An 11,760-nucleotide genomic window follows, 5' to 3' on the forward strand; every position below is an offset into this window, starting at 1 on the left:
GTATTAGCTGATAGCAGCAAACGTGGTTAGCGAATGGACGAGGCCGACGACTCACGGATGTTCGTCGTTTGTCTTCAGAGAATTGAGGAAACACAGAAATATTTAGTTTCTGTTGTTTGTTTCCGAAATCGAATATGAAGAGGATTAAATAATAATACCACTGGATAGGTTCCCAGCGGGATTTCAGTTGTTGCCTATAAAAATCGACGAGTCCATACCAGACTCGCATGATATCATCAACAACTATCTTCTGGAAAATAATCCGAACTATCCATGGCTGGTCTTAGGCGATGTTTTGTTGCCCTAGCCTACCGGCAGGCTAGTGGAACTGTTGTCTGATGTTCTGTGGTCTTCCTAGAATAGATGGGGTTTGTTATTTAGTTAATATAAATACCTCGGCTAGCATGGAATAACTGATGCCATCGTTATCGGTACTAGTGTTTCAAATTGCCTTAAACTGATCTTACATTTGAAGATATCTTCAAATGTGAAGATATAAACGGCGACCACGCAACGCACTGAGATGATACGAGGCACCTATTGATGCCCTTTATCGTTATTTAGGGTTGCAAAAGTTTTCCTATATAGATTATAAATATACATAATATATGTAAAAAGCTTAAAATCTGAGTAATGTTCACTATACGGCAATATTTCGTTCAGAAACTTTTAATTAGGAGTGGTTAAATTCTTTTATCTGTTAGTATATACCGCATAGTCAGTAATCGAGGTTCAAGCTTAACTGAAAATGTCTTTCTGTTTTGTTTTTAAATCAGCACCAAGTTAAAACTCTCCGATTCTTTAAGCTGGTAAGCTACTGGCTAGCTCGACGGGTTCCGTCTAGCCGCCTCCATTGCAACTCTGTCCGAACACAGATTCGTTCTAATTGCTCAGTGTAACTTATACTGCCATTCTACAGTTTTATGTAGTTCATTGAAACGCCAGCTATTTAGAAATTTGTGACGCATCTCTGAAACATGCACAATGGAACGAACCTATTCACATCTGATGAATTTTGACAGATGAATGTCGCTCGTACGGCTGTTCACTGTTCTGCCAGCTGACGTCAAGGGTTGCCTCTGGCTTCGATCGAAAGGCCGTTTCGAGGGTCTATTACATAACTGTGAAATCAGCTGGGGTTTGTGAAGTATGTGGCTAGGCTTACGCTCGAATGTGCTTGATGGATCGGTCATGACGATAAGTCGCAGGTGTACTCGTACACGCTATTGCGGCCTCTATTTTCAAATATTTTGTGGAAACCGAAGGAACAGGACAGAGAGAATTGTTGGGTGGAACATAAATTTCACCCTCGCCTTCTAAACAGGTCGACTTCGAGTGTCGCATGCGATCAAAAGCGAACTACTCTAATTTTCCGTTTCTGCTTGGTGAAATTCGGGTTGTGCTGCAAGTATTCCTATGATTCGAGCTTGATGTTTGTTTTCGGCAATGGCGCAGCAGGAACGTGGCCTCTTATGGTTTTGGTTGACTAATTGCTATAGCACGTATTGCCAACAGTTAAAAAACATGGACGGTGAACAGATCATACCTAGGTCATCACAACACTTACAGCAAACAGCTTAGCAAATGTCGACAAGTTAGTTCTTTGTGTAGCTCATGTTAAGCAAGTTAAAATGAAGTTGGAAAAACTAGGATCTGTGTAATTGCTGATAATGTGTGATTACGCAGTTTGCGTGTGAATATCAAATACTAATTCGGTTTGGAGGCTTTTTGAAGCTTCCGTCATCGCCGGTAGTGAACCATTGAGCCAGCGTCAGAAGTGCGCGGACAAAACATTATTCTAGCTGAACATTTAAGTTCATCCGTAAATATGCACAATATACGTTTATGCATTAGAAGTCATGTTCCACCGTGTTACCAGTAATGCTATCCACTGTTGCGGAGCATTGACGCAGTTAGGCTGCATAGAACTAAGTATATGATGCCGTTTCATTTACTCTGCAGGTGGTTCAAGAGCGACTGGCGGAACAAGAAGAAGAGCGCGATGCTCGACAGCGACTCGAAGACATTATAAATATGTGCGCCAATTTTGTCTCTGGCTCCGTGGCGACACCTGCAACGACCAACGGTCACTCCCCATCTAATCGATCGTCCCAGCTAAAATCGCCACCTGGTAGTCGAAAGTCGCCTCCGTCAACAATTGGCATTAAAACCAACGGATCACTAAAGGCGACAACGCCCTCGTCCGAAGATGAGCTTGCGGCAATCAATAACGTTGCTGACTCAGCTGCGCGAACCCCAGCTTCGCCGACCAGTCCCCCGCAGAGTCCACGCAATCGCATCAAAACAGTTCCGGGAATACCTTCACCCAAGGTCTGTGAGAATCTTGATGAATCATTCGAATGAAATGTGTTGGACCGAACATATCTGTAAACTGCAGCCGATTCTTCCATACAGCGGGAGGGAACAATAGGGACGGACACTGCTTTCAAGGCTAGTTCTATTTTAGGGCAAGAATTGGTTTCTGCGATGGCCGATTAAAATTTGCGCCCCACGTATCGCAAGTCGTTTCACGCCAAAGCCTTGTCCTGCCGTAAGCTAGTTGCAATCATAATTTGCCAATATTGGTTGCCTGTCGTTCCCTTGTCATTTTAATAGAGTGAGCAGCTCTGTGCCGTTATCAGGTATGAGTCAGACGTCTGTAATGTGACTGCCGTCGCGTAATTATCGTTCTGCGACTAGTACTATTAGGGCAGCTACACTATTTATTATAGTGCGGAGATTTTAACGAGACATATTATACTGTTGTTCTAACAGATCTGATCACAACAGACCGACACCGCAATTCATTCTATCTGAGCTTCTATTACTTAGTGAAGTACAATTCGTTGTCAGGCATCGCTCGAGCTCTCCCTTCTTTACCATTATATATAAAGAACAGAGTACTGAACTACTTCAAGCAATGGGGTTTGCGTAAACGATACTTTTCTATAGAATCGCTTTCCTTTCGTTCTCTCAAATGTATTCCCTGAGGTAGAGTTTGCAGACGAACCTTGCAGTATTCCTACCCGCCACAACTCTGTGTAACATAACGACGACTCGTTAACCATAAAAAGAGTTGTTCACGATTTGATTCAATATACGTGTAGAATTGTTTCACCTGCAAAAAGCTTAAGTTGACTACGTCCTCGATAGCGACGAACGAGTATAGGAATAAACTAGCGGACATTGAAATAAGAATCTTCCTATGACCTTGGTGGCCGCCAAAAAATAAATACAATACTCAATCCCTGCTATAGTAACATTATTAAATTGGCCCTTTGAACTTCTTATAATGGAAACAGCCAAAAATATCATTGATTTGCAACATTTAGTCTGATACTTACTACACAGGAATCGTAGGCTCCGAGCCGTGATGCAGTGTTGTTTTGATCGACCAACTCCGTTTAGCGTTATAATACTTCAGTCGATACGTCTTGGTCCAAACTTCCAGCCATATCGGACCAAGCAATAATTAATCAAAAACTAAAAAAAGTGACCAAACCAATTGCATTGCTACTCCTGTTAACATACGATGAGTTCTACTTTGATAGGATACATTGGGAGCACCGTCGCCTAACTATCGACCGCTGACGAATGGCATCTCGACGTCATCGGGCGCTACCACATCGATAACAACGGTTGTTACATGCGGCGGAGGGAAAGGCAAGGATAAATTGACCACTACTGTCGCCGGAGTTACTACTGCTGCTGCCGGCGCCGCCGCAAGCATTAGTGATAAAGTGCCGGCGCGATCTTCGTCATTACAGAAAATGGCCGCTCATATTCATGCCGCACAGGCGTCGCTTCTGCGATCACAGTTTGTGCAGCTGGAGGCCGCATTCAAGGAGCAGTTGGACGAGCTGCAAATGGAGTTGGCACTTGTCACAGGCGAGCTGTGCGATGAGCAGTTCTCACTCAAAGAAGACCTCATCCAATACGGTAAGATCGAGGCCGAACAGGAAATTCTCGTAGGAGAAACCCTGCGCGAGAAAGAGGATGAGGAACGAAGACTTCACCTCGCTGGCGAACGAATACTCAAGTGGCAGGTTAGTCAGAGTATATTGGAGTTGGTACTATCACGGCGTTCGCAGCCAGTATTGAAAAATACGTTACCGAACAAGGACATACGCTTGTGTAGATCGAGAGCGAACTGTCAAAAACAGACAAATAGCTCTGTCGTTGTTTAAAGGACGAGAATTTTCCCGAACTGCTGCCGACAATAAGCGAGCCCGTTCTATAAGTAATTCATTAATTTGAACCTGTAAAATGTATGTCGATCAATATCCGGTACATATCAGTAGTCATAAACAGAGGACAGCAGACCATAAATGCAGGCTGCTCAGAGTAAAACACGAATTTCAACAAAAAATGTCGTATTTTTTGCGAACATTTAGTCTAAATGTGTCCACTGTGTATGTGGTTTTTGCTAGAATCATTTGCTGACACTGCTCCATGCGGCTAATTCTTGCATACCTTTTACATTTATAATAAAGATAAGTAGATGATGATTTTACGTTGTTGAGTCAAACAAGCAAGACCATCGATAATTAGGGAACAGGTGCTGGGGGTGTGGCAATCGCCACAAAAGGAAGCGTACTGTCGGTCAGCCCTCGCTTAGTTGCCTCGTTCTGATAAAAGTCTCACCTTAAACAGGAGTTTCTCACTAGCGTAACCATGAGGATATGTGAAAAGACGACCGCTGGTGCCGGTCACAATTATAGCCGTACGTATCTGAGCGTTGTACGCTCTCGCTGCATGTTCTTACAAAAGAAAAGGGAATAGGTGGCATGAGGGAGAACGAAGTAAAAGGGAACGAAATAAATATAGAGAGAGATAAACGAAGGCAAGCTAAAAACGGCACTTCGCGTTTTGCTGACTGCTATGTGATGCAGAGAAATCGTGTGAATAAGTTACGGTAGCGATGCTGGCAATTGGATATGTACTGGTCAAAGATACTGGCCTAATGTGGGCTGTATACAGATATATGCGTGCATTAAGAGCTTTTTATTGACGCCTATAATCAATAGGAAAGACTATTATCAAATCAATCCTTGACGGCCTCCTGTATTTAGTAACAATGTGTACAGTGATGCAAATAATTTGGAATATTAAGCCACTGGGGTTTTCGCTTTGCTAAGACCGACCTATTTCGCATTCTCCACAATTGTCGTCAGGAATTAACAGTAAAAATGGCCGAAACACTCGATGACCCAGTGTCACCCGCACTTGAACGGGAGATCTCGGAGAGACTAGAGAACGAGGTCGAGTGCCTAGAAGCTGAGAAGCGTGCCTACGAAGATCTCGAGTTCCAGATTATGGAAAGTACGGCCCGTAGAGATGAACGCATTGAAGAGGTACGTAGCGCGCTTTGCAGCCACGAGTCCGTGCTCGATGGAAGCTGGTATATCGTCTCAGAAGTACCTTAGAAGGCCTGTTGATTCGTAACCTTCGTTATTGCCCATAACGTGTAGGAGCGTGTCAATCTGTGAAATATCATTATGTATGAAGTTATTGTTTTAGCTGAAAATTAAGCAATTTTAGGTAAACGTATTCCCTCCTCGATCGGTAAAACTTTTATTAGCGGATCGTCTTTGCGGCGCAAATGCTTGAACCGTCACTATAATGATGTTTAGGTAAATCAACGCATCTTAATGATGAGCCGTTTGATCGAGCAAAAAGAAGCTCGTATCCAGGAGCTACAAATGCAGCAGCGAACGATTGCAGACGAACTCGAAGCTAAGAAGCGTGAGTGGGCCGAACAGCAGCGTAGCCATCAAAATAGTCTGCGTATAGTTCAACAGGCACAGCAACAGTCCAGTCTTGACTCCGAGAGCCTTTCAGGCAGCGAATCCGACACTGAATCCGAGTACCAGCATGTGAGTGCCAGAAACACGACCCATATCAGATACAAGAACCAAACTCCACGAGTAAGGCGTCACATAGTGAACAGACTAACCCTTGACAAGGACAACCGTAGTAGTAATATAATGCTAGTATTCCTCAAGGAGTTTAGGCGTCGAGAAGACCAAATAAAGATAGAGTAGAAAATATCGTTCTGCTTGCCATCAATGATCAGATGAGGGATGAACAAATTCAATTCTATGAAGGCTGAATGTGGCTACTGTAGGTCATCATGTGTGATATAAATTACCAACAAAAGTGAATCCTTCGGATGTATCAGCTAATAGTCACAAGTAAGCCGTTGGTAGTAGAAGCAGGTTACCTATCAGTAGTAAGTGCCAATTAAACTTCATAGTAAAAACACTGTTAAAAAGATCAAGACAATAGAAACGCCTGCTGGATCCTAACGTGTGCGTCCACATCGGTGTCTGCTGTTCCACTGGGCATATTGCAGTCTAACTGCGGGTCAGAGATGGTGTCCTCATCAACGGAATCCGAGGAGCTTTTCTCACCCAAAACCACCGCCGCGCTCGGTCAGATGGGCACCGTTTCTGTCTCGCTACGGAATAACAACCGCCGGTTAAGTCAAAGGCCGCTAACATGTTACCTACCCGTGTTTCCCGATCAGGGACACTTTGATCTGCGTGCCCATATCATCAGCTGCGGACATCAGCTAGAGATTTGCGCGCAAGACGTAACCGTCGACAGTAACAGCTGCCGTGGATACCTCTACAAATTAGGCAGCGCCAGTAGATGGTGGAAAAAAAGATGGTTCGTCTTTGACCGAGCAAGCCGTGCGCTAATGTATTTTATGGATAAGAGCGAGAGAAAGTTGAAAGGTACGTGTTATGCATCAGTAGAAGAATATAGGTTTGGATCGATTTCTTATTGTTTTTTTTTTGACCATCAATAGCGTTAGGGGTCCCGGGGAGGCAACAGATGAGTTTCGTTGATATGTCGTAACTGTCATTTTGTCTAGTTTAGCTATCAAAACGTGCATCACATGTTATCTAAGATACTACTTGTTTTCTGTTTGAAGAGTAGTATTCATTAGAATGCTAAAAGCATGTAACAAAAACGTTTTTGGTATAATTTTGTGCTTTCATTACACAGGAGTGATCCATTTCGAGTCCATCGACGATGTCTATGTTGATCATGGAAATAAGAAGATGGCCGCTTTCTGTGTCAAGACTCTCGATCGAATCTATCACTTATCGTCAACCTCTCCGGAAGCCATGCGCGTATGGGTCGACGTGATTTTCTCAGGAGCGCATGGTTACAATCGCTTTCTCGGCCAGGACTGACGTCTGTGTATCTCTGTAGATGAGCAGCAACGACAACGACAGCTCTTAGAACCGAATTGGCAAGCTGCATCGCTCCTATTCGATCTCGAACATCCAATCATGTCCCTTGTGCCCTCGCGAAGCGCGCAGATCTTCAACAATAACAACTATCTCTAGTTTGATCAACTCGTCATTATTATGAAACTTTCCGCGGAAATTCATTGCGAGTGAAGGCTAACTGTTAAGGAGAAGCCTGCAGCGAGAAAAGGAACACGCCAACGGACACAACGATGCATCAATAAGTATGTAATTGATACGAAGACCACGGGCCGTCCCTGTTCAATCATTCTAATGTCTGTAGAAATCAATGCTTTTAAATGCAAAATGGGAAGCGGTGTGGCGTTCTCTACCACTTTTTGGAAACCAGCACCTCTGGAGACCCTCTACTCTGCTTCAGAACTAACGAGTCCTTCAAGAGCTACAAACGAGCCTATACTAACTAGTTAGTTGCTTTCTAACTTTGTAAATTCGATGGCGCGGATCTGAGTAACGGCGCCCATCTGCTAACGACGACGATGGTGACTAAAACATAACAATACAATTGATCATGACAACAGCAGAATTGATAAAGAGATATCAATGCAGCAGCGTTGTGAACAATAAAATGCTAGTAATACCAATATTAAGTAACAATGTTTAGCTATAGTTTATCGCGCAAAGACAGACAATAACAAAGGTATGTTGTAACAATGAGGCTTAGGGTAAAAAAAAGTTTCGCACGGATTATAGTCATGATAAGTCTCTACGTTACTAACTATGGACAACACGAGATAAAGTGGTCGTTACATTAATGATATTACAGAATAATTGTTCTATTATCTCTTTAGGTGCCGGCCTAGGTTTATATATATATATATATATAGATTAAAAAAAGGTGAACCAAGCACTTGTGGCAGGCTCGTGCATGCATATAGACGTGACAGGCACAGTATACACTGAGAAAGCCGTACAGAAGAATAACGAAGACTGAAAATGATGGTAACACGAAGCGCTCTATTTATCTTACACTAGGCACGATGGAGGACCATATAATAAATGAACATTTGATCAGACTGAAGGCGACGCAGCAATTATACGCATCACAGAAGGATGCGAAGGTTTTAAGTGATGAATCAGTCACCACAGAAGCTGTCTGCTGTGGGCAGCGGAGGTCCAGCGGATTTTTACAAAGCGAAGTATCGAGTGTCGACAGCGGTAGAGAAAAAAGAATGGTAAAATAGGGACAAACAGCATTTTTTTTCCGGATTCGAATAGTGTGTAAATGGTTAACGAGATTGGAACGTCACTATTAATATTACCAATATGTCTACGAGCTAGACAAGCTGACCGTAATGATATGAACAATAGAATGATTGTTCCTGTCATATAATGGATGATACAATTAGGATGACGCAATAATGATGACTGCAGTGCCGACAATGATGCTGATGAAAATATATCATTACTACACGCAGATTAATCTACACATACCGTATTATATATATACATATGAGGACTATTCATTCATCAGGTGCAACGGCCTAGTTAGTTGCCTGTTTCAAATATGGCTCGCAAACAACACCATCAGCTACTGTTACACGAAAAGTACGAAAACAGAAAAACTTTCCTCATTTTTCTGCTAATTGTATCACGATACCGCTGACTGTATATGGTACATCTGACTGATCTAGTTCATGTGCCTAATGCAGAATTCATACTAAAAACTTCGTGGATTGTACAATGACGGTCAAAATGGTAGCTGGGACGAGTGACCCACTCGCCTCCGTCTGCTCCAATGCAAACGACTATGATGATAATGTTATGACTTCAATAGATTATCCACCTATTGTTGAATGCTTCAGCTACTGCTTTCCAATGAGGATTAAAAGGCTTATGAATGGCGTGGAACACGCTTTGTTTAAACCTCAATCTAGCCAAGTCTATTTCTCGCCGAAACATTTTTCCGGCGGGATTCTTACAACCCAAAATCATATGAAAGTTGAAAAAGAGACAGTCGTGTATGTGTATTTAACAGTTCTTTCGGTAGATTGTATACTTATTCAATAATAATGATAAATGGACGAGAATGCGGCTACTGCGACTAAGCGAAACTACAGGATATATACAAGGAAAGACAGAGAACCACAATACAATACGACCAGAATTATCAAGAGAAGCACGGCTGATAAAATAGTGTCCTTTAAAAGCAAAGCCCACTATGGTCTCCTGTCATCAGCTATTCCTTTGGAACGTATACCCAAAGACAGATACTTTATTACCAACTTGCTTCTAGGATCTTGTTTGTTGTTTAGAATGAAACAGGACAATATAGCGCCGCTCTGTCCCCTAGTAGCCATCTCATTTCAGTTACGGTTCGATGAGGATTTTCAAACGTATAACTTATCATATAGACACACAGAAGCCTTTGTATAGAAAACAAGGCAGCATGGGAGTTCTTAGACATACGAGTAAAGGAACCTAATAGACTCACAATGAAACGTAACTAACACAGAAATACATCGGTAAGCAGAGCCGCTGATGATTAGATGAAAATACGTAGACGGAAAGTTCAGCTTTGCCAGAGAAAATAACAGCGAATCCACGAATCTTCATAATTTCAATGCTGTTAGCAGTCACTAACTTCTACCACTTAATGCGGCCAGGAAAATGTGCTTCATGGGTCGAAGTTGCTCTCGCCTGCCGAAACAATGACGAACCTGACGATGCTAATCATGAACTATCATTGTTGCGTTATCGATTTTTTATTGACTGGACATGAAAATATGACCGATTGATTATTTAATCGATACAATCGGGTCATTTGAGGATCGATGGCTGCTTTGATTATTTCCGCTAGGACATTGGGTAGTGATTACATGTAAAGGCTGACAGCGAAATGACAGTAAATCTATGATACTTGTGACTGGCTGCCTGAACTATTCGGTGAGCCAGCCATAGAATGGGAGACAGAAGGAAATAATAAATAACCAACGATTAAAAGAAGATGACGATAGTGAGCATAATAGCAACGATGACTAAAAGTAAGATTATATATGCTGTGAGAAGAACATGCCTTTCTTCGGTAACGGCTTCGCGAAGGCATGATAGAGCTATATAACTAGGTCGAAAGGAAGAAAGGATATGGTTCGAAGAATGAATGACAAGAGTCCTGTGTACCATTAGGTATTTGGCAAGCTGCTGACGATAGAAACAGTTTCCGTATTGGGTTTCGTATTCTGTATATACTATGTGCTATGTATAGGTTATTCTGCGTGCTTTCCGTTGATGTTACGCGCCCCTGCTTGTTTGCTTCGTCCGGTGATAACACAGCGCATCCATAAAATACACAGCGAGCTACAAGGTATAATGGCCAGAGCAAGCTCTGTATGTGTTCACAGCAAACAAAATGGAAACGGAATCTATCCGATTTGTTGCGTATAGTTAATTTTGTATTCCAACTAGAAGCATCGCGTAGTCATGCAACATAAAAACACTGGCGTTTGTTAGCCACATTGGCAGCGTAGCTCTTTTTGTACACTTACCAATTTATGAAATGTTGCCGAAGCTATCGTCCCTGACATTAGCAAAAAAAAAAAAAAAACTATTCCAAAATGTATGCCTTCACCAATTCTAGACACGCGTGCTAAAACAGACCTCAATGGTGGCACGGGAGACACAGGAACCAGTAAGGGAGAACGACTATCATAGCAATAGCTATGAAGGCTTATTATAAAAGAAAAAATGTCCAACCACACGTAATTAGCATTACCACTCTATGCTTTATTTTATTAGTGATGATTCCATCATAGTCGTACTCATAATGGTGAAAACAAATAATAGTAGTATTGTTAACCGTGAATATTGTTAGATTGGCGATAACCAAGTAGTAACGCTAACCTTATTGAAAAAAGCGGTGGATATCGAAAAATGAGATCACAAAAACTAACAAACATAGGCCAGTCATAAACAGGACAGCGACGCATATTGATTGACGAGGAGGAAGACAGGAAAGCGATAAGAACTACTAATTATTGTACCTATGACCTCGAATAAAAGCGGCGAAACAAAGGGAATCTTCAAACGAGAGCGATTCTCGTTATTATATTATTATTTCTTATTCTCTCCATTATCAGCTTAAAGATACTCCAGTTGCTCGTAGCATTATAATTTCCTTTTCTTCGGCAGGTTCGACACAGAGAGTAAAGAAACATCCGGGCCACACCATATCCCAATGTCGCAAAGGAAAAAGCCCCCAACAAAGGAAGATTAGCGAAACGAAAAGAGGGACGTTCGTACAACCTCATTACCCGATGGCATTGCATACACATAATACATTAATATCATTCCGGATGAAATAAAAATGATAAGAGCTATTAGAATACCGCAAGCTGACAAACGTGGCATTACATATGTGGCTACCGAATGGCATGAAGTATACAATGCAGGTGAGTCATAATGATAACCGTAACGATAATGATAAAAAAAACAACGTAATAATAAAAATAATGCTATTAATAAAGCGTTGCACATGCCCTTA

General features: G+C 42.0%; 1 protein-coding gene across 11 annotated transcripts in view; it reads left to right on the forward strand.

Annotated features, from left to right (window-relative positions):
* The window catches only part of LOC111255275 (uncharacterized), a 47,389-nt gene extending 35,629 nt beyond the window's left edge, over positions 1-11,760 (forward strand). For 8 of the 11 annotated variants that reach the window (XM_022817053.2, XM_022817055.2, XM_022817057.2 and 5 more), the window contains 6 exons: positions 1,963-2,331; positions 3,552-4,046; positions 5,175-5,354; positions 5,634-5,876; positions 6,356-6,740; positions 7,015-11,760. In XM_022817053.2, coding sequence (XP_022672788.1) covers positions 1,963-2,331; positions 3,552-4,046; positions 5,175-5,354; positions 5,634-5,876; positions 6,356-6,740; positions 7,015-7,205 — 1,863 coding nt within the window. In that variant the 3' untranslated portion in view covers positions 7,206-11,760. Of the gene's footprint in view, positions 1-17; positions 369-1,962; positions 2,332-3,551; positions 4,047-5,174; positions 5,355-5,633; positions 5,877-6,355; positions 6,741-7,014 lie in introns of those variants that run through there. The other 3 variants (XR_015318519.1, XR_015318520.1, XM_086976727.1) reach the window with 3 other exon arrangements.

The sequence above is a fragment of the Varroa destructor genome, unplaced genomic scaffold, assembly GCF_002443255.2.
Source record: "Varroa destructor unplaced genomic scaffold, Vdes_3.0 BEIS01000001.1, whole genome shotgun sequence".
In the NCBI taxonomy this organism is placed as follows: Eukaryota; Metazoa; Arthropoda; class Arachnida; order Mesostigmata; family Varroidae; genus Varroa; species Varroa destructor.